Source organism: Sebastes umbrosus, chromosome 9, assembly GCF_015220745.1.
Source record: "Sebastes umbrosus isolate fSebUmb1 chromosome 9, fSebUmb1.pri, whole genome shotgun sequence".
Taxonomy (NCBI): domain Eukaryota; kingdom Metazoa; phylum Chordata; class Actinopteri; order Perciformes; family Sebastidae; genus Sebastes; species Sebastes umbrosus.
The window spans coordinates 32080007-32107660 of NC_051277.1; the positions used below are offsets into that span (position 1 = coordinate 32080007).

Genomic DNA, 27654 nt, shown 5'->3' on the forward strand with positions numbered 1-27654 from the left:
AACTACCCCGCCCACTCGGACTGTCTCGTTTATTAAAACCGGCGCACCCTCCGTGGTTAACACAGGCGCTGATTGGCTGACAGCCTCTCCCATTCAGAGAGAGCTGGTGAACCAGCTGGAGGAGAAGAGAAGAGAAGAGAAGAGCAGCAGCTTGTTGTGATCTGTTGGCGGATTTCAGACCACCTCATATACAGATTCTCCCGTTGCGTTTATAACACCTTTTATTCACCACCGCAACGTCTCCGATACATCATTTTACCGGGAGGAAAGCGAGGATGTAGTGTTGTTGTTGTCGCACACCTCTATTAACGCTAGGTGAGTGAGCTAACATTAGCTAGCTGCTGTTCAATCGGTTACTTAGCAAACAAGCTAGCTAGCTAGCTGTCTGTCTGTCGGTGTTGCAGTTGGCTCAGTAGTCTTAGTAGTCTTAGTAGTCTTAGTAGTCGTAGTAGTCTTGCAGCCAGATCAAGTTGATTTACTGGCTCTCACTTGTATTTGATGTATTTTTAATTTTAAAGCAGATAATCAGTAACTTCTATTAGCTTCTTAGTGTAGCCTCCTGCTAGCCCGGTTGGTTAGCAACAGTCACTAAGCGACCCTTCTACCTGTTTGTCTCCAAGGTGACGGTGGATGCTGCTCCATCCATCCCATCAGCCATCAGCCCGGGTCTCTCTCCGTCTGGCAGCTCCTGTCTTCTATTCGAAGACCAGCCCTGTGTCCTGTCCTGTCCTGTCCTGTCCTGTCCTGTCGTCTGGAGGATCGTGTTGTGGATGACTAAGCCGACGGGGCTCCGTGCGTGTGTCCACCGGGCGGGCCGATGCTAGGATCGTGTGTGAGAGGGTCTGAGAGGAGATGTCCGAGCGGGGATGCCTCCTCCTGGTCTTGGAGACCGTGTTGTAGTGGAGGGTCTACCCGGGTGTCCACAGTCTACCTGCCTCTCTAGACCAGCGGAGCAACTTTCCAGCCTCACTAGCAGTGACACATATCTGGATGGTGGACTCGCAGTATGCCCCCCCCCTCAACGACCACCTCACCACCGGCTGGAGGGAGTAGCAGCAGCACCGGAGGAGGAGGAGGAGGAGAGGGGCCCATGTCCTCCACCTCCACCTCCAGCTCCTCTTTCCGGTTCGTCCCGGCGTTCTGCCTGGGCGTGGTGGCAGCAGTAGTGTTCCAGCTGGCCTGGGGAGGCCTGACTCTCACCTCCTTCTTCTTGAAGTTGTTCATCTATGTGTCCTTCGCCCTGCTGTGTTTCCTGGCTGGGAGTTTTGTTCTGCTGGTCAGGAAGAGTCCTCTCAAAGTCAGCAGCTTTGACAGAAACAGAAGGCAGTCAGCTGTACGGCTGGACTTCTTCAACAAGCTGATGGTAAGATATACTGGTGTCTCCTAGTTTACACTCATCCATCACATGTAGTACACTGTTGGCAACACACACACACTCTGCCAGCCCCCTTTCATATTACATTAGCATTACACTTTGAATTATAACACACTACTGGAATCCATTGATGGAGAGAAAAAGTGCCAAATTCTCCTGTTATCTAAGAGCACTGCTGTTAGGGATGCACCGATACAGATACTGATTCAAATAGCTGGATCGGATATCGGTGACAATGGGACTGATCTTTTAAATTAAATTCTATGTTTATATACTATCTACATTATATACTGGAATTCCTGTTGAAGTTTTGACCACTTTGTTGCTGCATTAAAAAGGTTTACATCTGAATTGTAATTCCTGTTAATTTTGTTGTTAGTGTACGATTTATTATTTCAATAATAAATAACAATTCACTAAATTTATGCTATGTTATCTATGTATTTATTTGACACATTTTGCTTCACAAAATTAGGAAAGTGATGTTTAACTCAAGCCTGATTGTTTCCTTACACATAAAAGAAGGATTCATGTCACTTCCACACAGTGAAGGACACAGCTTATTAATTAGAGACTGGTATTGCCTCCCTAACTGCTGCCACAACTACCTTTATTTCAACAGATTGGAGCACACGTAAATTAGAGATGTTCCGATACCATTTTTTCTTTCCCGATACAGAGTACCGATTCGATACCAGCATGATAAAAAAATATAATTATTCTTCGTCTTGTTCTTCTTTTCCTTATTATTATTATTATTATTATTATTATTATTATTATTATTATTATTACACATCTGAGTTTGATTTCATTCATTTTGTCTAACTCTCCTCTTTAGCTTTTCCATCCCCCTCAGTTCTTCCCCTCCCCTGCCCATCTTCCTCCCCTCTCTCATCTTCTCTCTCTCTCTCTGGATCCTCACTGTGTTGTTCTATAATAGATGAGGCGGAGTAAGTCTGCTGGATTTAGACACACTTAAACACACACACAAACATGCACACACAGATATATAGGGTGATTTATTATGCAAGGAAAGCGATTGTGTCCTTGCAGCCGGCTGGTGGCTCGCCTTAATAGGCAGCCACAAACCAGTGGCTGCCTTTCAGCAGTGTTTGCACGCTGCTGTGCACTGATGACTTATTGATGTTGACAGTGGAGGAGTATTGTCACAAGCATTTGTCTGGGCGACATGTTGTATAAGCTATGACAAATTCGGGCTGCCTTGTTTGTTAGGATTTTAGGATTATAAGATGCTCAGCTCTCAATCTTCTCCTCCTTCTCTTCCTGCTGCCCAATATTTCCTGATCTTATGCTGTTGTTACCATCTGTGATGTGAAGTGAAGAGATGTGATCTGATACTCTTGTTGTTGTTTTTTCAGGCCCGTTTTTTGGTGCCAGTTCAGGAGTCAAACCAGAGTAGGAGGGTGGTGGTGTCACACAATGTGGACAAAGCTCTGAAGGAAGGTAATGGATCACCTCTGCCTAAGAGATTTTCTAAGGTGTTTTATGACCATCTTATAGGGGTGGGAAAAAAATAGATTCACCTAATATTGCTTTTTTTTTTTTTTTTTTTACAATTTTTAAATAGATTTTTTAATGCCAGGATCTATATATTTGCTTCATTTGAATCTATGCGGAAATAGAAGGAAGATACCACTTTTATTGTTGTAGTGTGAGTAACGCAACGTGACATCCGTTCTGTATCCGTCAAAAAACAAAACAAACCGCAGCGTGCCAAAACGAGAAAGAAGGAAACGTCCGTCACGTGTTAAATCCAGCGTGGTAAAACACTTTGGGTTTCACACATTGACAGGAAAAGCAGAGCTAGACATCACGGCTAAAGCTGCATGCTAACTCTGTCATGGACAGGAAACGTTATCATATCGCGGTAACGTGCGGTCAAGCCAGCCGCCATTCTCATCTCCTTGGTCAAATCAGCTGACGCTACAACTGTAGTGCACCCATATACTGACATTTATGTTCTCTGCATTCAAACGGCCCCGATGGAGCTGACCATGGATGTATAAAGAGAACGGAGCTGATGGGAGGGCTACAGAGAGCTAGCGATGGACTTGAGGAAGTATACACGTGTTATTACATCTGGTTTTCAAAATAAGGTGTTAACAAAGGGAACTGTATATACAAAATACATATAGAAATAAGATTAATTGCATTATGTTCATCAGAAGTATACAACATAACATGTCCTTTATAAATTAAAAAGAAAATACCACTAATTTGTGAGGGAAATGTCTTTATTCTTTGATTTTTGGGTTGCTGGAAAAAAAATGTAAATCACAATACATATTGAATCGGCACTCAAGTATAGTATTGAATTGGGAGATAGGTGTTATCGTACCAGCCCTAACAATTACGTGTCCAAAATCTCAACATTGTTTTCTTCACTTAAAAAATTCAAAGTGGAGTTTACATGTTCCTCAAAAATCAATCAGTCTCCATTTCAGTGAGTGTCTCAGGCAGCTGGCTGGTTTGTATCACTCGTAGACCCTTCATGAAATGTTTGTGACACCGTTGGAAAAAACTTTCAACTTCTGTTTTTGAGAAAAGTGCTGAATGATGGAGCTCTGGTTCTGTCAGTCACCACGACCCCGTCAGTGATCCCTCCCACTCATAGTGGACTAAGACAGTACAACGTCCTGGTCATAACGTCCCATACAAACACACACACACACACACACGCACACGTACACGCACACGCACACAGTACGTCTGGCTGCCAAGTAACAGATGGCTCCAGGATTTACAGCGAGGGTGTGTATTTGCATATGCTCCCATGTGTGTTTTGAAAAGGTTTCTTGGGCGTAGTGTGGTACGACTTTATGATTACATTATTAGGTTCACAGTCAAAACCTGCTGTGTCAGTTATTTTGATAAACAGTGTTTCTGCATCAGTTTTTGTTGCTGCTCAATTCTTGGATTTAAATCAAGTGCTCTAGTTCAGGGCATTAGCTTCTCAGGGGACTTATCATTATTAGTTTATTTTTATGATTAAGAATAGCACATAAGAAAATGCATAAAATTGCTCATAAAAAACATTTTTATGATACTTTCCTATTTTACCAATGACTTCCAAGTTAATAGTTTTAGAATTGTTTTCCAAAGTAAGAGAAAATGTTGCTTGATGGTGATGTAATGCGGTACTCTCTGTGGTATTTCAGTCAAATTGAACTCCTATCAAAGCACTAGCCTTTCCATCCATCCACTCATCTATCCACCTTATTTCTAAACCACTGATCCTTTTCAGGGTCACGGTGGATGGAGGCTACACGCCGGACAGATCACAGGACTAATACATACAGACAGATCAATGCATTCTCACCTACAGGCAGTAGAGTCACCAATTCACCTAACCTGCATATCTTTGGTCTATAGACCAGACCGGCATTGCGTCATCGCCAAGGCCACGGCCCCTTTTTGAAGGATAGAAAACAGAAGATCCCATAGACTTCAATGCAATTTGACTTGTGTTTGGATTGTAATTTTGACAAGTTTGTATGCATTCATCTCTTGTTAAACAAACGTTGGTTTTATACACATGTCTAATAATTATTTTGCGACCTTGTCTGAACCTGAGCGTTCACGATACCTTTATTGATTAAGGTTTATTGCCATCATGTCCCTTCAGTCTTCTCCCATCTAAGTGGAGGAATGACCCAACACAGCGGCCGGATATTGCTCATCCGGACATCTATAATCTTACATATTTGATTGAATCACCAGGTATTGTTTAGCTTAGTGTTGTCTGTAAATAATCAACCTGTTAATGACCAACTGTTTGATCTTTAGGTTGCATTCACACCAGATCAGGCGTTGCAGCGATTTTCCATAGGTCTGTGTGGCGGTATGGGAGAATCACCTTAATGGCCCATTGACTGCAATGATGAATGTCTTTTGTTTCTCCGCGGCTGGGTTGAACAGCTCTGGATCGGCGGTTACGTGATTGGCCATCGCAGCGTGACGTCATTTCTCCAAAAGTTGATTTTGCTTCTACTTTTCCCGCCGTATGCCTCTGCGTTTTTCGTTGGCACCCTCTGCGGCCGTCGCAGTCCAAATGCACTACCCCCCATTCAGAATGAATGGGAAGACTTGTGTATTTTCTGCATTGCCTGATCTAGAGTAAATGGCTGAGCTTTAGCTGGAGACGACGGTCTGATGCTGCTGTACTGTATGACTGTACTGCAGCAGCCTCTCACTCAAGCTAGCTTGCCTTGGCAATGACACGATACTGGTCTGGTCTAAGGGAGGAAGAATAAAACCTATGCAGACAAATGGAGAACGGGCAGAACCCTTTTGTATGGTAATTGTGAAAAGGGCACCAGTATACCTGTGAAAGCTGACTGTTGTGTAAATTTCATTTGAGAAAAGAAGGTACGTCTGCCACATAGTATACAGGCAACATACTGTACATAGTGACAGTGTGTATATACACAGTAAACAAGTAACTGTCTCAGCTCAGATCACATTTATTTATCAGATCATTAAAACTCCCCAGACTTACTATAACCCTGCCGTCACGTGCGATATCACGTCCACCGTGTCCGCTCTTCTGTTATCCTTGTAAAGATGTTAAGATCCCTTCCAAAGCATAGAGTTGAAAGGCATTTCATTTACTTAACAGATCAAAAAAAGGAACGATTGATTTGACTCACATATTTTACGGAGTTTTACTTAAGTATTGATTCAAAGAGGGGGAAGTACCGCAATATCCTTCAAAGCAAACCTGAATTAGTTCCATCAGTACGGCGTTATGCCAGCATTAGTGTTGATTGAAGTTTCACTGTTGAAATCCTCTTTAATGCATAAATAGCGCTGTGTAGAATACTTCAACAGTTGCTTCTCATACTAGTAGTAATCTCTTTTTGCAGTGATTTTGCTTGCAGCCGTGGAAAACTCCCAACTACATGTTGACTGAGAAATGTTGAGATGTTGTGTAAGAGATAAAACCTGAAGCTGTATATTTTAATAATGTTTAATTTGGCTACCTAACCTTGCCAACTTTGTGTGAGAGGTCATCTGTCCATTTGTCTCTCTTAGTGTCTTTGTGTGTCAGCCCTGTGATAGACTGGCGCCCTGCTCAGGCTGTACTCCCACCTCTCGCACAATGTGTGCTGCTGGGATCGGCTCCTGTCGCCGTGACCCTGCACAGGATAAGCAGTGCTTGTAGAAAATAGATGGATGGATGATACTTCCTCAGGCTTTCAAATGCTGCACCAGTGTTCACCTGGGCTTTCGGGGAAATTAAATCTATTGCGATGCACACTGTGGGTAGTTCAGGGGTCCTGGGAGATTAGAGCATTTACAATGAAAATAGCTCCTCTTGTTTAGAAAGCTTGAAATCTCAGCAGCCATTTGGTAACAGAGGACTGGCATTGATCCGCAACACTTGTTAGTGCACAACGGAATCGATTAATGCCTCTGCGCCGACATAATTGCCAACCCTCATAATTTCCCGGGAGAGTCCCGTTTTTTCATCGCCCTCACCCGGTTTCCTCCCAGGGTCACAATTCTCCCGTTTTTTTCTCCCCCTTTTCTTTATCTCAACCTGTTTCTGGCACTGTACAGCGTGTATAAGCCCTACTGTTTCCACCCGAACAACAATAGAGCTGTCTTTTCTCGGCATAAGAGAGCTGTTCGCAACTATAATTCGCGACACAACACAGCGTGCAGCGCCCAAGGTTGAGCTTTGCTCGATGCAGCAAAAACTCGTTGTGGCGTGGCTGCAAGCCATTGTAAATAATGGTTGTCAGAGCATAGTGGTGCCTGATTCGAATTTGGTGGTCAAAGGTCAAGATCAACGTGACCTCACGTCTGTATCATACTTCTGATATCTCGGGAATGCCTTGAGCAAATTTCTACAAATTTGGCACAAACGTCCACTTGGACTCAAAGATGAACTGATTAGAATTTAGTGGTCAAAGATCACTTTGACCTCACAAAATACCGTTTGTGCCATAACTCAAGAATTCATATGCTGATTATGACAATTTAACAGAAATGTCTAATAGTATAAAATTATGAAGTGATGACATTTTGGACAGACATGAATGTAAACTGCAACTTGACTGGTTGGCGGAGGTATACAACCGTGAGGAGGTAATTCTAGTTTGCAAAGAAACGGTAGAATATTACTGACTGCACTTTAAACACTTCAGAATTCTTTTCTCTGTCTTCAACGGATTTCAAATTCTAATGTAAAGAACTGCTGTCTGACTCTTTAGTATTCATCTTGTCTCTCTGTGTGTTTCCCCAGTGTTTGACTATGCCTACAGAGACTACATCCTGTCCTGGTACATCCCTCTGAGTCACGATGAGGGCCAGTTGTACTCCATGCTGTCGGAGGACTGGTGGCAGATGATTGGGCAGTTGAGATCCAGGCTTGCTGACATTGACCTTGTCAACGTGGTGTGTTATGACACCATCCGAATCTTACACACACACTTCACTGACCTCAAGGCTGCATCTGCAAGGTACACAAACACACACACATGTAATTGTACATAGTTTGCGTTGCATTAGCTTAGTCGATGCTTGGGTGTTCCAAGGTGTTCATCACAGTAAAATAATGTGTTCTGAATAACTGCTGACAGCTGTATGTAGAGTGCTCCAGGAATGAATCCTAAAACCTGGAATTGATTTAGCATTTTAGCTCATCCGGTTCCCTCGTGGCTTGAAGTCGTTCTTCTTAGGAACCGGAATAATGCAGGATGTGTTGTTGCCTGTTGGGCTGCAGTTTGCCATGATATGATTTGAGCATATTGTTTTATGCTAAATGCAGTACCTGTGAGGGTTTCTGCACAATATTTGTCATTGTTTTGTGTTGTAAGTTTATTTCCAATAATAAATATAGATATACATTTGCATAAAGCAGCATATTTCCCCTCTCCCATGTTGATAAGAGGATTAAATACTTGACAAATCTCCCTTTAAGGTACAATTTGAACAGATAAAAAATGTGTGATTAGTTGCGATTAATCACGATTAAATATTTGAATCGATTGACAGCCTTAGTTCTACGACATAAAATACATCAATGGATATCCCACTCAGGGATTTTGAAGCCTTTTTGTGTCTTTTAAAAAGGCGGTTGCTAACAAGTGGCTAAATGAGTCTACAAAACGTTATCACGCCGACTCGTCCACCATTACAGCCTCATTGTGTATAGTTGCGCTCATGTGACCGTGGTGTAGTTTGTTTATAGCCTAACGTTGGCGTTTTACTTCTGCCGATGCTTCAAAAGTCATAAAAGCGGTGTTCATTTGTGGAGATCATCTTGCTGAACAAAACGTGTAAATATCATAAACGTGTTTGCCACAGAGCTGAATTTCTGCAATAATCCAAAACCCAATGAAAAAATCCTGTTGGCTTTTTGTCTAGGGAACTAAGGAGATGCTAACTTCCTGGTTGACCTACAAAAATACTGTACATCATCCCTGGAGCCCTCTATAGGCCTACAGGCTGTTGTCTCTCTTTCATGGATGTAACCTTCAGTCCAGTTTCTGTATCTCTTTGTTTGGGTTCTTTTTGGGGATCTTTACAGACTTATCTGTCCACATTTGTGGTTTCAACACTTAGCTAGGGTACACAAGTCGAATGTCTGGACCACTTCACCATAGCTATAAAGCTGTCTGACTAGTTTCAAGAGATCCTTCCCACCCTGAGCGTGACGTAAGAGCAAAATGTCTGCCGTGTGAATATGGTCTGACTCACTGTTGTTCAACAGAAAAAATATGTCATCTTTAATTTGTTAAAGGGACTCTATGTAAGAATCAGAAATGTCTTGTTAACAGCGACACCTGTGGCCGTTAAGTCAACGAAAGTCAGCATCCTGTTGCTCGTGCTTGTGCTCGCTCTACATAGACATGAATGAGCATCGGTCAAAACAGTGAGGCGACACACGTCAGCTAAAAGCACAATATCACTCTATATTTCAGCTGCTTGGCAGTAATGATAGCTGACCAGACGAAGGTCTCTCCATGAATCAATGCTGATACTGTGTTGTCCTGCTTCAGCCTCCCATCTTCTGCAGTGTGTAGTGTGCGCGCATGCACGTGAGAGGTGGGGCGAGTAAGAACAAGCATGGTGTGTGAGTGAAGGCAGGCAGAGGAGCAGAGACTCCGGCCCTGGAGACCAAAGCTCCCCTGTGTCTTCTGGTCGCGGTCGGGGGGCCGGAACAGGAAGAGTTGACACTGTTTGCAAGCCGGGCTTCACTAGATATAACTTTACGGTTTTGGTGCTTCCGTGTAGTTTGTGTTGGAACAGCATAGCCGCTCGCGAGCGCGCATGAGACACCGACCCGATTTATATGTGTAAGAAGTTACAAACAGTACCTTTTTAATGGAAAGATTTCCCGTCGCACCAGTGTTCATACTCGGTACTATCATTTTATGTAGGTGGGGGGAAATTATGGCAATTCAGTACAGCGTAAATAACAATAAAATCCTCTACATTCACTTCCTTCTTCTGTCTGCAGCATCTGCCAGGTACACTCACAGACAGAGGGATGAGTCACTCACACACCATCTGCTTTCATTATCCTGGCAAGTCAGGCGAGACTTAAGATTTTATCACACCACAGAGATGTCTGGCCTCCCTCGTCTTCAGTACTTTAGGAACAATGTAGCAGCAGCGTGTCTCGTTCAGTCAGGTTTTAGAAGCGAAGACAGCGAGATGCGACGCAGCTGAAGTATGAATAATGTCAGTGTAGTTGGATCTCATATATATCATCTGACATCTAGCTCTGCCAGAATATCACTCTGTCTCTTTCTGTTTCTATCTTCTCTGCATCTCTTTCATGTGTGTATCCAGACCGGAGGAGTGCACTCGACCGTTTCCTCTCCATCCCTGTCTGGTGGGTCCAGACTCTGAGCTGGCCTTCCTCCGCTGTGTAGCCAGAATACTGCTGCTATGTCTGCTGCCACAAAAGGATGCCAAGTCACATACACTACGCTGCTGCCTCACAGAAGTCATCACTACTAAAGGTACTGTGAGTGTGTGGGTGTGTACAAGTACTACATATGACACTATACTGTACCTGTATTTGGGTCAGCTAGTGAACACAAACTCTAAATTCAGACATCTTTTGTATTATTATTGCCCCACTATAGTCATCAGAACTTAAAGTCCCAGTGAAACGGAAGTTAAAGCGTCCTCAGCTTCTGTACTGTGAGACATTCCCCAGTGAATCGGAATATTTCAGCGGTGTACAGTTACAAGAGAGATTTTAATCAAATCCTTTGCATTTGATTGGACCACTAAAAAGTGTGCAGATTTAGAATGTAGCGTGATACGGAGCCTCCAAACACACCTCCCTTGTTGCTCAAAGTTGCAGATTGATGGATGTCATATTATTGGTCGATACTAGCGAGCATTAACACGCGACATATTTTGGTTTACAGGAGGAAAAGATGATTGGACTTTGATTTTAAGAAATACGATGAAATTCATTTTTTGTAGATTTTTTGCATATAATGTTAATTAGGTTCACAATATGACTAGGGAGGTGATATAAAAGGGTTAAAAGGCATTTTTTAATTTAATCTCGACTCTAAATGGATACAAGAAATGGGGAAAATAAAGAAATGGACTGAACTTGATTTGAAATCAGAATTTGCTCAAGACACCCAGAATTACAAGTTAGTAAACCTTTTTCACAGAAGACATTTTGAAATGATATCAGGAAATTAAAGGTCCCATATCATGCTCATTTTCAGGTTCATATATGTTTTTCTACTAGAACATGTTTACATGCTGTAATGTTAAAAATAACCTTTATTTTCCTCATACTGTCTGCCTGAATATACCTGTATTCACCCTCTGTCTCAAACGCTCCGTTTAAGTGCATTTCAACGGAATTGCATTGCTAGGCAACAGCTTGGGTCCATGTTTACTTCCTGTCAGCTGATGTTATTTACATACACTGAAACAAGACTTATGGAAAGGAGGCTGGGTCATGCGTCATATCTCCGGGGGTATAACACATGCGCAGTAAAATCTCGCCTGCACTCGCCGAAATTGAGCCAATCGCAACGCACGACCGCAGCTTCAGTTACACTGCGCATGTGTTATACCCTATACCCCAAGACCCATGACCGCCTGTGACCCAGCCTCCTTTCCATAGACCTTTCACTGCAACAGGAAATAAACCGGGACACATTTAGAATGTTTATGTTTAAAACCGTGTAATGGTCTAAATATTGCATATTTGTGACATCACAAATGGACAGAAATCCTAACGGCTTGTTTCAAACGTACAATTTCTGAATACGGTCTGTGTGTATTTCTCCATATATTGAGTGTTTTGATTTTTGATTTAACAGTATTTATACAGCACTTAAACCTGCTTAATAATATAAAAGACATGAAAATCGCACTTTTTACAATATGGGACCTTTAATAGCAATAATGATGGCTGCATTCCATTTAGGTGTTCCAGTTACAAGGTCCAGATGCTGTGCATGCTTGCTTTCTAGTGTGGCTTTTGTGGATACCTAAATGGAATGGAGCCATTGTTAATGTTATTAATTGCACCTGCTACGACAAGTGAAGATGTCTGCCGTGAAAAAAGGTCCATGACAGATGTAAAACTGGACATTACGGTAGATAACATCATAAAGCTTGTGGTTTCTTCAGGTATTTTGTGATGAAGGTAAATGTCTATTGTAACAACTGAGGCCATTGCTAATGATCTCACGTTCTACAAAAGAAACATCTCTGTTTTCTAGATGAGAATAAGTGTATTGAATGAATGCATCAGAATATATATGATACGGCATACTTTTATCAGACTTTATCAATCACTAATGCTGTCTGTGCGTCTGTTCATCTGTTTTTTTTTGGTTTTGATTTGGAAAGCATTTTTCTGTTATTAATAGTAATAGATGGAATAAAAGGACTTCTCAGCAGTATTATGTATTACATTATATGAGAGTGGAAATGTATTATTTTGATATCTAGCTGCTGTCCTGTCTCTAGAACTGCATTCCCACACATTTGGCCCTCTGAAAGCTTGAAGAGTAACTTCACACTTTTTTGAATTTGTGAATCACATTGACAGTCACTTTATTAGGGAGACTTGGGGTGATTGAAGTCACTGTTACTGCTTTCTGTTTCGGCAGGTAAAAAAAGACCTACTGTATATTCTATGTCCATGTATGTTTTTTTCATTTTGTAACAGCATGGTCAGTGATTCAGACTCAATTAACAGCATTCATTTGATTTCTGGATTTACATATACATTTATATCTTTGTGTTGTTGTGTGTGTGTGTGTGTGTGTGTGTGTGTGTGTGCGTGTGCGTGTGTGCGTGTGCGTGCGCGTGCACGCGTGTGCGTGTGTGCCCCAGTGTTGAAGCCTTTAGTAGAAGTGCTCAGCGATCCAGACTCCATAAACAGGATGCTGTTGTCTCAGCTGGAGCAGAGGGAGCAGCAGGCTGAGCAGCAGAAGAAAGCCTACACCTACGCTGCCTCCTATGAAGACTTCGTCAAACTGATATCAACTTCTGCCGATGTCAATTTCCTCAAACAACTCAGGCACGACACAAACAGCACACACTGTCATACATAAACACCTGCACTGCCTTATTAAACTGAGTCTGGAGTAGCCTTCCTTAAATCAACCATACTGTGTATATATAACACAAACATGTTAAGCAGATGGTGTTAACCACCAGTCCATTTGCTGCTGTGGGGTTACCATGGGAACAGACAGTGTCTCTCTATATTAGATCTAAACGCAGGCTGGACATGATACTGTTATACTGTCTTGTTAGCTTGAGAAGTAATGACTCAATACTGAATTGTTACTGGTAGATTTGGTCGAATCTGTTCACATACTGTACTATATATGTTGTGCGTGTTTTAAAATTACCATCCATGTAAGATTTGACCATTGTGCCACGTCATACCGTATTTATACCTCTTGTTTATTTCACTAGTTTTCAGTTTATTTATCCAAAGACAACCCATTTAGATTTTTATCGATTGAGTTTAACAACTGATTGAAATTTGACATCTCTGTGTTTTTGTAGGTATCAGATAGTGGTGGAGATTATTCATGCCACCACCATCAGCAGCCTCCCTCAGCTCAAGAAGCAGAAAGGTACAGAAACACTACACTTCACCACATGACAGAAAATATGTTTGAAAAATGATTATACAAAACAAAAAATGTGTGACTTTAAAGCTATGGTAGGCAGTTTTCTGGAAACGGCAGAATTTAAAAAATACAACCCTCATCCCGCACCTGTCTCCCCTCTTTGTCCTAAGCCCCTCCCACCTCCTCCCAGTATATGCAGACACTTTTTATAGACCCCTTTAAACATGACGAGCGGTGAGGAGTGCGACAGAGAGACCCAGCGCTGCTGCTGGGCTCCTTTTCTGTAACCAGTGTTGCATGAAAGCATGCCGGAATTAACAAGCCAGCTAAGTAGCACTGTGAAGACAAAGTCAGGGCGTATAAATCTTTGGATGCCTATAGTTAACTATCTTTCCGTAAAAGTCAGTCAAAAAGAAAGTCGTACAATAAAGGCTAAACCATTAGCAAACTAGCTCGCTAGATCTCAGATGTATGCGGTATTGATTCTGGCACCTAACCACACAGCAAGATGACATTTTAGATGTGTAACTTTGGCCCTCTACTCTGAGGTGCTTCGTGTTTGCCTCCAGTCTTTCCTTTGTTTTGCCTCCAGCTAACACCGTGACGTAATCATGACGTCGGCTGTTAAAGGGGTCTATAGTAACCTGTAGGAGTACTAGTCATTCATTTCAAACATCATCCCAATCGTGATTGTGATCCCGATGCAGTTATATATCGTCAATTTCTATGAGAACTACCGTCCTGTTTTCTTTGCAAACTTGTTGGCCTGTAAAGTCCTTTGAGATGACAATGCTATAGGCAACTTTTTCTGCAGGATTTTCTGCCATTGAATCAGGCTTTCACTATTTGAAGGGACATACATTCGCATCCGCATTTTCAGAACAGCCAATAGGAACGCTCTCCCTCTGAAATGACCTGTGATTGGCCAAAGTCTCCCGTCACAGACTAGATTTTCTAAAGTCTGTAAACAGAGCTAGTCTAGAGTCTAGTTATCTCTCAGAACACTTGAATTACAATGTGCTGAATTTTTTTGCCCAATGACCCGAAAAAGACTGCCTCCCTCCAGCTTTAAGCACTGTGGAGTTATCCAAAAACAATTTCAAATCTATTTATGCTCAACAGTCAGCTGATCTGCTATTAATACACCATGTAGGTGTAACCACAGTTGTACAACGCTCCACTTCTCTTGTTGCTGCAACAACTCTGAAGGTCCCATGTAGAGAGCTAGATGGTCAGGTCAGACGTGACCTTTGAGCTGTGTCAGTCACTTCCTAGTTGGCCTGCAAACACTGAGTTCACCCTCATGTCAAAGTGGGTTAAAGACCAAGACCGGACAATGAAAACTGAACCTGAGAGTTAGGGTTCAAGTGACATGTAACCAGACTAAGTCTACAGCCATGCTGGCGGCTCTGTGAGGCTGTACTTAGGCACAGCGGTGCTTTGAGCTAAATGCTAATGCCAATACAATGACAATGTTAACATGCTGATGTTTAGCAGGTATAATGTTTACAATGTTATCCATCTTATATTGGCACTAAGACGGTCAAACCATTCAAATATTGAATCGCAATTAATTGCATGATTGTCCATAGTTAACATTTTTTATTTGTTCAATATGTACCTTAATGGGAGATTTGTCAAGTATCTAATCATCTTATCAACATGGGAGTGGACAAATATGCTGCTTTGTGCAAATGTATGTATATATTTATTATTGTAAATCAATTAACAACACAAAACAATGACAGATATTGTCCAGAAACCCTCACAGGTACTGCATTTAACATAAAACAATATGCTCAAATCATAACATGGCAAACTGCAGCCCAACAGGCAACAACAGCTGTCAGTGTGTCAGTGTGCTGACTTGACTATGACTTGCCCCAAACTGCATGTGATTATCATAAAGTGGGCATGTCTGTAAAGGGGAGGCTCGTGGATACCCATAGAACCCATTTACATTCACATATCTTGAGGTCAGAGGTCAAGGGACCCCTTTCAAATGGCCATGACAGTTTTTCCTTGCCAAAATTTAGTGCAATTTTGGAGTGTTATTTAGCCTCCTTCGCGACAAGCTAGTATGACATGGTTGGTACCGATGGATTCATTAGGTTTCTAGTTTCATATGATGCCAGTATCTTCACTTTAGCTAACTGAGCCCGCTACACCCTTAAAATTGCAAGTTTCATTAATGCGTTAAAGAAATTAGTGGCGTTAAAATGAATTTGCGTAAAAGCCTTATTATGTTGTTAACTTTGACAGCCCTGATAAAAACCAACTACATGTTCTGTATGGAACTTTGCTTTCACTAGCAACTTTGCTTGCCTGAGAGAACCTATTTGTAACACAAGGTTAGCAATGTCTAGCAACTGTGATTGTTGATTGTTCAGTGGCTCCACATCAGGGAACTGTGCTATCGTGTGTTATTGTGTGACCAAAGCTGCCTCACACTTGTCTTCCAACCCCTGCCGTCCCTCTCTCTTAGAGCGAAAAGGTAAAGAGTCAGCAGCCATGAAGGCAGACCTGCTGAGGGCCAGAGATATGAAACGATATATCAATCAGCTGACTGTTGCTAAGAAACAATGTGAGAAACGGATCCGCCTCCTCGGTGGACCAAACTATGAGAACAATGAGGAAGGAGGGACTGATGACAGTGATGAGCCTCAGAGTCAGAAGGTAAGACTCATACAAGGTGGATTGTCTATGATACAGCTGGTGTGGTCTTGGTTGATCTGAATATTTTAATTTTAGAACATTATCTCAGATATTAAGTAAGTTTTGAATGATATATTTCTTGTGAGGAGCATGGCATTAAAGGGACAGATAACTCCAAAATCAAAAATACATTTTCTCTCTTGCCTGTAGCGCTATTTATCAGTCTAGATTGTTTTGGTGTGAGTTGCCGACTGTTGGAGATATCGGCCGTAGGGATGTCTGCCTTCTCTCCAATATAATGGAACTATATGGCACTCTGCTTGTGGTGCTCAAAGCGCCAAGAAATACCTTTTTACACCTAAAATGTGTATTTTGATTTTGGGGTGAACTGTCCCTTTCTGTGCTTTGGATTAAAGCATGCTCCACATGGCTGAAGTTTTGTCATTTTCTCTCTCCTCCCCACATTCAGATTCTCCAGTTTGATGACATCCTGTGTAATCCAGGTTACAGGGAGCATTTCAGAGTTTATATGGAGAGAGTTGATAAGAGAGCTCTGATTAGCTTCTGGGAACTGGTGGAAACACTGAAAACTGCCAACAAGGTAATTCCAGAGGGTTCAGCCCAGCGCTGCTAATAGTACATGGTATAAGGGGAACAGTGATATAGTAATGTTTTTCTACTGTGTGCTGTACCAGTGCCGGGCCTGGGTGTTGCTTTCACACAATATTGCAAAATATTGCTCCTGTTGTTCCTCTACATCACAATACACTTTGTGTCAGCAGTTGTCATTTGTAATTGCAGTATTGCCAGTGAAATGCTAAGTGGATATTTCTGTAGTGGGAAATCAGTGGTATAGTAAACCACATTAATGTGGTGGAAAATGTACGTGAGTAACTGCTTATTTGTTCTTTTATGTGTGTGTGTGACAGAATGAAGTGCCCCAAATTGTAGGGGAAATCTACCAAAAGTTCTTTGTGGAGAGCAGGGAGATCCCCGTGGAGAAGTTTCTCCTTAAGGAGATCCAACAGAGTCTGGTGGGGAACAGAGGAACACAAGTCTTTGTTAGACTACAAGAACAGGTACTACTGCTGCTGCTTTTGCTACTAACTAACTAACTAACTAACTAACTGTAACTAATTGCCATAGCTTTCTTTATTAGAAGTCCTCAGAGGTACAAGTAACAATGGTATGCTTCACGGTGTCAAAATGTTCTAAAACGACAATAATGCTGCTGTCATTCATCCTCCAGGTGGCTGAGACGATGAGAGAGCGATACTACCCCTCGTTCCTGGTTTCCGACCACTACGATAGGCTGATCAGACGAGACGAGCAGCACAAGCCAATCACAGTGTAGCACTGAGGAAAAGGAGGAAGAAGGGGTCAGACATGCATAATGGTGTCAAAAATTGTTAAAGGGGTAGTTTGGGTGTTTTTGTTGGTATGAGGTACTTATCCATAGTCAGTGTATTACCTACAGTAGATGGTGGTCGGTACGCCCCCAGACAGGAGTTATCGCACGGAAGCAAAGCAATGTACAGCTGTGGACGGGGACGGCAGCAAAACGTATTTTAACCACCTAAAAGAAAGACCCACCTAATACAAATCAATATCAGTTTAAGTGTACGCTATATTTAGAATATTTTTGCCAGTTAACCTTGCCGTCAGACAGCCCTTACCGACGGGAAACTTGAAGCCGTTGTATCCATCTGTGCTCTCACCAAAGCCACCAGACTCCATTGAAAATACCTTTAATTTTACCTCAGAGAACACGGAGGTTGCTGGTCTTCCACTGCCTCGATCGGTTAGTTGGTTTGTGCTAAAGTGTGACTTTGGGAAATCAGAACTAACCAAAGAATCACATAATAGCACAAACCAACTAACCGATCGAGGCAGCGGTAGATCAGCAACTCCCGTGTTGTGAGGTCAAATTACAGTTTTTTTCACAGGAGTCTGGTTGCTTTGGCGAGAGCATAGATAACGGCTTCAGTTTACAGTACCATCCGAAATATAGACAGTATAGCTGTCTCACGGCAAGGTAAACCGGCAAAAATATTTTAAATATAGCATAAACTTACACTGATATTGATTTATTTAGGTGTCTAAATATGTTTTGCTGCTGCCCCCGTCCACAGCAGTACATTGCTTTGCTTCCGTGCTGTAACTCCTTTCTGCTTCTCCTAACTGGGGGCGTGGTGACCGTCATCTACCATAGGTAATACACTGACTATGGATACGTACCTCATACAACCCCACTTCAAAACACCTGAACCATCCCTTTAATCTGTTAAAATACTCAAATTGATCATTTTTAAATGTGTATACCTCTGTTATTACACATTTTAATAAATGTATATATTTGTTCTGTAGTGCCAGGGTCTAGACGCAGTAGAGGAGGTAGGTGATGAAGGCAGTAAAAGAATCAATGAGCAGGCCAGCTACGCTGCTACGAAACTCCGCCTACTCTACGACAAACTGGAGTATAAGCGACAGGCCCTGGGCTCCATCCAGAATGCACCCAAACCAGACAAAAAGGTAACAAAATATGAGCCACTGTGACAAAAAAAGACAGTGTTCAGTTTAAAAGTTCACAGCAGGGTAGCATCAAATACACAAACACAGGATTCAAGTTGGTGAATGTGCACATAGAGGCCCCTCCAGCATGATGCTGTGAACTTGTATGTAGTGTGAAAAAGGTGAAAAAGTCTTCTTATGTATCTGTATTGTTGTGTTGTGTAGATTGTGAGCAAACTAAAGGAAGAGATCGGAGCCATGGAGAAAGAACACGGTGAACTCCAGCAGCATATCACCAGGACTGACTGGTGGTGTGAAAACCTGGGCCACTGGAGAGCTACTATCACTACAGCTGAGGTAGGTCTATTTCTTGTTTTTTTAACCGTGTTTTTCTTTTATCACAAACAACAAATGGCTGCTGAAAATACAAGCTAGCCATAACTAACAGGCTGATTTCCAGTGTTGAAGCCTTCAAACATTTAAGATGCAGTCACCCAAATCAATTCAACCTGGACCCTCTTTCCCCATGTTAATGTGTCTCACTGACTAAAAAGGAAAACAATTTCTGAAATTGGTCCAGTATTGAGGGAGAACGCTGTAGACAGCAGCTGCTCACGGGCTGCAATATGTTGGTATTGGGGCAAGCTGGTAGCGTCATTAACGTCCACTAATAATGTTTGTTTTCGCCATGACAGGCTCTGATTGTTATTAGAAGTGTCTGACATTATGGAAAGAGTCTCGCTCAAGAAGAAGTCTCGCTCTGAAATCTGGCGAGGTGACGTGTTGCCCGGAAGACAACGGCAGGCAGAGTTTGTTGTGTTGGAGTACAGAAAGCGTAGCTTAGTGTTATCTTAAAGATTTTTAATGCCATTGCTGAATATTTAGATGATTTCCACAATGTGGATGAGGTCTTTGAATTCGATGGCCGACGGTACTTATTTGAGCCAGAGTATACGGATATTCACATTTCACAACGAGACTTCTCCTTGAGCGGGACTTGGACACAATAACAAAGGTAAGAAAAATGTTTTATATCTCTGTAGGGTCCTTTCCATAATGTTGTCAGACACTTATTATAACAATCTGAGCCTGTCAGTGGCAAAAACAAGCACTTTAGTGGACGTAATGTTACATGAACGCTGCTCACCCTAAAAGCTTGTTTAGCGGCTGCCAGTTACAGCGTTCTCCCTCAATACTGGACCAATTTCAAACAGTGTGGGAAAATAGTGTCCATGTTGAAAACTACCTAAGTTACCCTTTAATGCATAGTGTGCCTCCAGTCCACTGGAACAACTATAGAAATAGAAATATGTTCTTGTATATGGATCAAATTTTTGTGCCAAGCTAATGTTAATTGCGTAGTCATTTAGACATGTGTGTGTGTGTGTGTGTGTTCCAGGCTACAGAAGAGGGGGGTGAGACAGCAGCTTGTTACAGTGTGTGTGTTAGCCTGGTAGAAGGAGAGGAAACAGCCAACAGTCGCTGGAGCGTCCAGAGGAAACTCACTGAATTCCAGATGTTGCACCGCAAACTCACCGAGGTAACACAACACCACCAGACCTTTCTGTGCGTCAGTGAGCAGTTATCACTCTGTTTTATGTTTAAACTGCATTACCACTGTTTGAGAATGTCTTAACTGTTCCCCCCCCTCTGAATGTCTGCGTGTCTTCTTCCTCAGTGTTTTCCATCGTTGAAGAAACTTCAGTTACCATCACTCAGTAAACTTCCCTTCAAATCCATCGACCAGAAATTCTTAGACAAGAGCAAAACTCAGCTCAATGCCTTTCTCCAGGTAAACATGGAAACAGTACTGTTAAGCTCTGTTACTAATACTAACCCGACAAGAGGATCATTTGGTGCTTAGTACTATATCTGCTGTAATAATTAAACCAAAAAAGTGCTCTCTTTATAGTTACAAGTAAACTTCAACGATACACTACAGCAGATATTCAAGGCTACCTGTACTCCAGGGGGTATTTCTGTAGTTGCTAGGGGGTACATGGAAAGGTTGTGAAGTAGTTCAACTGGTTTGGGAAAGTAGAAATGACAGTTTGATTAATATAATACATATTGAGTCAGGTGAACACCATGTGTTGCGATTAAGGCTGCATTCACACCAAAGCAGGTATTCATTTGAATGGGGGTAGTGCGTTTAAGCTGTGACGGCAGGGATCATGGGGGGTGCCAGGAAAATAATGCAGCGCCCTGCGGTGAAAAGTTTAAACAAAAATCTACTTTTGGAGTAACGCAACCTGACGTCACGCTGCGGTGGCCAGTCACGTAACTGGCGATCCACAGATGTGCAACTCAGCAATGAGGGAACAAACGACGTTGATCGCTGTGCGGTCGCTTGGCGTTATCGGGCCGTTAAGTGACACTCCTACACTGCTGGGAAGCCCTGCGCTAATCGCCGCAATGCCTGATTTGGTGTGAATGCAGCCTGAGAGTGCATGAAAACTAACTGAGCAGAGAAGTTGAAATAGCTAAAAGAAATGGAAAAATGGTTGAAATAAGTCTGACAAAAAGGTTTGGAACCACTGCACCGGAGAACAACACCCAGCTCTGGGCTTCTTTCTAGTTTATAATACCAGCTAAAATAATGTTGATGATGACTTCAGCTCTGTGTGTGTGTGTGTGTGTGTGTGTGTGTGTGTGTGTGTGTGTGTGTGTGTGTTTGTAGCGTCTGCTGACAGATGAGCGACTGTGCCAGTCAGAGGCTCTCTATGCGTTCCTCAGCCCGTCCCCAGAGCACCTCAAGGTAACCAATTTATCATACTTACATTTCAAATACATCGGGGCTACTAATACATTATTAGAAACATCATGTTTATTGTTTATTTTAGGATCCCCATTAGAAGCACATGATTGTGTGTCCTGAAAATATGCCTTACAAACATGTATAATATATTACAGTACATTCATTACAATAAACTACTGCAATAACAAGCTTTGTTTGTTCATTCAGGTGAGTTTAGTAGTTGAGGCTTTAAAGGTCCCTTATCGTGCTCTTACTTGTATTTTGTGTTTCTACTAGAACATGTTTACATGCTGTTATGTTAAAAAAAAACACTTTATTTTCCTCATATTGTCTGCCTGAATATACCTGTATTTACCCTCTGTCTGAAACGCTCCGTTTTAGTGCATGCAACGGAATTGCGTTGCTATGCAACAGCTTGGGTGCATGTTTACTTCCTGTCAGCTGATTCATTCACATACACTGCAACAGGAAACAAACTGGGACACATTTAGAATGTTTATGTTTAAAACCCTGTAATGGTCTAAATATTGTATATTTGTGACATCACAAATGGACAGAAATCCTAACAGCTTGCTTCAAACGCACAATTTCTGAATACGGGCCGTGTGTATTTGTCCGTATATTGAGCATTTCGATAGTTTACCTGTATTTATATAGCACTTAAACTTGATTTATAATATAAAAGACATGAAAATCTCACTTTTACAATATGGTACCTTTATTCCTTCCAGTGTGTTCCAGAGTGATTGAAAGATATCTGTATGTAAAGCAGCAGCCAAGGGAAATTGGGAAATATGTTAACAGGCCTCATCTGGAAAAATACAAAAGGATTTGTCCAGATGAGGTCATCCATTGCTCTCCGGCCTATTAGAGCATTGGTATGATTCCATACAGTACATGTGATGATATCTTGTTCAATGCTTGAAGGTGATGTCAATCCAGAAGAAATCTTCTTTCTCTCTGGCCTCCTTCCTGGAGAGGCTACCTGGAGACTTCTTCTCCCATACTGAGGTACTCATTCATTCACCACTGTTAAAGCAACAGGAAACTCGTGGACTGTCCTGCATCCTGACTTGGAGTGTGTGTGCTGTTTGTAGGAGGAGGCTGACGATGACAGCGACTTGTCGGACTACGGTGATGAGGCCGACGGGAGGAGAGACGCCCTGGCTGAACCCTGCTTCATGCTCATAGGAGAGATCTTTGAACTCAGAGGAAGTGAGTAGAGTACAGTTGTCTTTTTAATCACTGTTGCATTTTGCATTTTAATATCAATATGCAAACAAAAAAGTCTGACATGAAAGAGACAGAGGGGGTGACCTTGATACCGCGACTCCACCGCCCGATCACTACCGCGCAGACTCTGCCTTCAAGTGACGTCAAATTCTCAAGATGGCAGCTCCTGGAATATTTTTGCTTCACTTCTTCAGTACAGTGGGAGGAGGTGGAGACGCGTCGTCCATCTTTATCTACAGTCTATGGATCAAATGATGAATTCTGACTGCATATGAGTTAATATATCCAAACTGTTTCCTTCTCTCGTTGTCTGTCTGTCTCCTCAGTGTTTAAGTGGGTGAGGAAGACTCTAATTGCACTAGTCCAGGTGACATTTGGACGAACTATTAACAAGTAAGTTCTAGCAAGTTGGCCTGTTGATTAACTATGCCTGGGCTGTCACATTTAAACAAAAAAAAGTCCTAATAAATAATAAATAACACATAATTAGTTTCCAATTAATTTGAATGCAACCCATGAAGTTTAATCATAAAATACGTTGCAGAACTGACTTTGTTCCATTCAATCACAGTGTCTCTGTTCAAGTACCTTATTTAAGTAACAAATATTGGGCCTCTTGCAGCAACATTCTCTTAAAGGACCAGTGTGTAACAATATGAGGGATCTATTAGCAGAAATGAAATATAATATGAATCAGTATGTTTTCTTTAGTGTCTAATTACCTCATAATAAGAATCATTGTGTTTTAGTTACCTCAGAATGAGACGTTTATATCTACATAGTGAGCGGGTCTCCGCCACGTTGCACCGCCATGTTTCTACAGTAGTAGTTACTTTTCCTGCTTGGGCCGGAGTTGATAACGTTACTCGCTCCTGTCGCCGCCGCTCTCTCTCTCTCTCTTGCTTCACCACTCACTTCCCACGTACGCACACACACACACACACACACACACACACTCTAACCACTCTACTCTTACAACAACTGGCCCTAGAGGTCCATTCGCGTTTTTGCATCGGCCACCGTAGCAATTGTACACGCTTGGCACGCAGGAGAAGTTGTAGTCTTTAACCTCCATGCTAGATAGCACCATATCCTACACACTGGTCCTTTAAATTTCTCTTATATTTTCTCTTAATTTTCTGTTCAGAGAAAAACAAGAGAAGTCAACTCCAGATGCACCAAACACTCTTAACCATCCAAATCTGCTCTTACCCAGGTTGTGCTGAATGATGAATCATAAATTGGTTAACTTGATAATAAATTGAAGGCGTCTGGAAGATTTTTTTTATTATTAGCATAGGTAACGTCCCCCAAACACAACATAAAGGCAGGTATTAGTGTAGGCAACGCCCCCTAACCACTATGTTAGGTAGGTGTTGTGCTGTGTGCAAATACTCTGGCACATGCCCAAGAATTACAGAGTATCCACCAAAAAGGCTGTAAGAAGAAGAACTTCAACCGTTAGTGAAATTGAGGTACTATTAAATAAATTTAAACAAAGTAAACATGTGATTTTCCAGAACGTCAGTACTGGTGTTACAGGAAAGTCAAAGAGCAGTATATAAGCCACGCAATATCATCCAAGGGTTTTATAGTCTTAATTGGGATCAATGGGATCAAAAGTATTTCTTTAGCCCACAAATTTAATAATCCAATCATTATAATTACTCACAAATTTAATAATCCAATCATTATTAATTACTCACAAATTTAATAATCCAATCATTTTAAATTACTCACAAACAAATAATAATCCAAATTTGATTTTATGATATTCATGTTTTTTTTTAATGTTCCTCAAATGTAAAACTTCTGTTTCCTTGCGTTGATCAAACAATTTGTGGACTGTGGAAACAAGATGCTTTTTTCTTTTCTTGGTAAGAGTGCTCTCAACCACTCGTAAAATGTTCTCTTACTTAAGAGAAAAGCAAAAATAAGAAAACATCGGCGAATCCCAGAAATCAATGGGCAATAACAAAATCAGAACAAATTGTAGATACGAACAAAAATAAGAGGAAATTTGTTTAATATATTGTTTCCTGCATGAGGCCGGTATTTTTTTCTATGCTCTCTGAGAACAGCTGTGAGGCTAACATCTTCTCTGCTGTATTCCAGACAGATCCGGGACACAGTGAACTGGATTTTCTGTGAACAGATGATGGTGTGTTTACATCAGTGTGTTCAGGGACAACTTCTGGCCAATGGGAAGCTGGCGCCACACCTCAACGTCCCGAACTGACACTGAGCGCAGTGAAACTAAGGACCGGGCTCAACAGAAACTGCTTGACAATATCCCAGGTATCAAGTGAAACACATGGAAACATGACCTGTAGATCTTAAACGTATGAACACGCCTGACCTCTTTACTTTGTTTCCTTATGATCTTTTCTGTCAGATGCACTAGCAAATCTAGTTGGCCAGCAGAATGCCCGCTATGGAATCATCAAGATCTTCAATGCCCTGCAGGAGGCTAGTGCCAACAAACATCTTCTCTATGTAAGAATATTATGTCAAACAATGTCAGGGTAACACTTTATAATAACCATCATTTAGAAATGGTAAATTGATAGTTAATTAAACTAGTTATTTTACTGTCAAACAATGAAATGATAATTAATTATGTTTACTAATTATTAGTAATGCTATATTTAATGTTTTTTTATAATTAGTTTGTATAATATGAAATAATTAGTTTATAAATTCTATATTGTATCATAGCTGATAGGAGACGATAACAATTACATTCTGATTACATTAGTAAGGTATTTGTTATCAGTTTATGGTTGCACATATTATAACATGTTATATTAAGTATTTGTTAGTGATTACCAAATGATTTGTAAACCTTTTAGAAATCATGTAAAAACCTCTATAAACATTACATAGATAGATGGACCAGAAACCAAATATTAACCATTGACAAAGTATTAACTACCTATCTAAATAATGTTTATAGATGGTTTACAAAGTATTTATTAACCATTTAACAAGATATTATAATCACCAGTTGCAACTTTATAATGGCCATCCAAATAATGTTTAGAGATGGTTTACAAACAATTCCTTTACGGTTTACAAATAATATCTTAAAAATTACCCTCTACCAAGGCGAAGGCCTAGCAGGGAGGTTATGTTTTCAACGGCGTTGGTTTGTTTGTTTGTTTGTCCGTTAGCATTATTACTCCAAAAGGATTTGAATGAAACAATCCATTAGATTTTGGTGGCGATCCGAATCATGATCCGGATTCAGGATTTTTTTTTAAGAATTCCGATCAGCCTGAGCATTTAATCGTACTCGGGCAGCTTGGTGGAGGTCTGTGCTGTCCGAGTCCCAGTCTAGTTAACAAATACTTATATATATATATATATGTAGTATGTAAAATGTTATATTGTGTGCAACAATAAATTGTTGGAATAAAATGTATATATATATTATATCCTCACTAATAATTAGGAAATATTATTAATTTTGTTGTTTGTTAACAGTAAAATAACTATTAACTAAGTTTAATTATTACACGGCTTTGTTGAATACTCAATTCTGATTGGTCAATCACAGCGTTACTATATATAACAGACCGTTGCTATGGGCACAGTTCTGATGTCGGACTCTGGCGGACCATTTTTGTGTCAAATTATTGACTTCTTAAGTAAGTAGCCGTGTAATACCAGGATAATGTACAGCTAGCGGGTCGCTGTTGTGAAGTTAACCCCTTCAGGGCGATGGAAGACACCGTGTCGTGGGTTTATTTCACAACAATGACTGCCTTGCTGTACATTATCCCTTACTTAACTATCAATTTACCATTTATAATTGATGGTTATTATAAAGTGTTACCAATGTCCTGTCATAAAAGCAGATTTCATACAATTGATTATATAATATGGACAAACTGCGCAAAGCTAATCACTTTGTCTCACTGTCTCTGTTAGGTGTTGATGGAAATGTTACTGAAGGAAGTGTGCCCTGAATCTCAGCGCGGAAGTGGACAACATCTGAACTTTAACACACACATACACTTAATACAAACGGGAGTCTTTGGATCTTTTAGGCCTTTCTGTAGCTGACCAATCATAAACTGCCAAGCTAGACAGGGAGACGGCCTTCGGGTTCAACCTCAGACAGAAAGCAACTGCGTCGGTCACAACCGAGACACGTGCTGATTCTGTTGCTGTGAAATGATGAAAAGCTGAGCTGACACCAGACCTGACCGGGGCTGATGTTTCACTTTGTTGTGGTACAGATCTAAACTCGTCTGTGTGAATAGGGAGAAACCACATGGAGTCTCCTATTTAGACAGCCGTTCTACACTAGACGGATCACATTTGTACCTGAAAGTCCACATTCACACAAGAACAAATAGTATTTTTGACATCATGTGAGCCACGTCCTGCAGTTTTTTATTTTTTTTTATTTTCAACAGCACCAAAACATTAGATCTGTACCACAACAAATCTTTTGTTCCTGTGTAAATTGTGGCGGTCTATAGAATACAGACAGTAACAATGTGTGAAAGTAAACAACGGGATCGTTTGGTCATCAGTTTGTAGAGCTGATAATCTAAAGACCCTGATTAAATGCAGCAAAGACAGTTGAAGTTCAGATTCTCTGTCGCCCTCTAAAGGCAACCAATGCGTAATTGCCCACGGACCTCTGAACATTCCTTCTACACACAACCTGAGCAACAACACGTGTGTTCTGTGATTCTTGTAAGGCTTATAATTGTGCAATATAATGTCATGTAAAAGTCATTGTGATGATTTTATTTATGATTATTATTGATAGATTTTATTTTTACCAAAAATTGTTTAGAGAGCGTTTATATAAGCAATAAATTGCAAACAAGATGTGGATGTGGGTATTTTTGATTTCTTAAAATGGTCTTTGAAACTACAAGATTTGCCCAAATTAAATATTATCCATAACTATTATAAATAGTATTGACACAGATTGTCCAATGAACCAGTGTTCGGAACGTAGACTGTTATATAAAGATGGATGACATGAC

At 41.2% G+C, this 27654-nt stretch overlaps 1 protein-coding gene across 1 annotated transcript; it reads left to right on the plus strand.

Moving 5' to 3' along the window:
• Positions 1 to 87: 87 nt before the first annotated feature.
• Positions 88 to 27493, plus strand: snx25 (sorting nexin 25). Its single transcript, XM_037780047.1, is given in 25 exon segments — positions 88 to 315; positions 621 to 1363; positions 2755 to 2839; positions 7647 to 7863; positions 10202 to 10374; positions 12737 to 12923; positions 13421 to 13491; positions 15974 to 16164; positions 16613 to 16744; positions 17073 to 17222; positions 17393 to 17479; positions 17481 to 17522; positions 18511 to 18675; positions 18880 to 19011; positions 20054 to 20194; positions 20333 to 20446; positions 21335 to 21412; positions 22340 to 22423; positions 22510 to 22627; positions 22972 to 23038; positions 24761 to 24812; positions 24814 to 24943; positions 25041 to 25141; positions 26579 to 26617; positions 26619 to 27493. Coding segments are annotated over 24 exon segments (2940 nt in total). The 5' UTR covers positions 88 to 315; positions 621 to 1006; the 3' UTR covers positions 26646 to 27493.
• Positions 27494 to 27654: the final 161 nt, after the last annotated feature.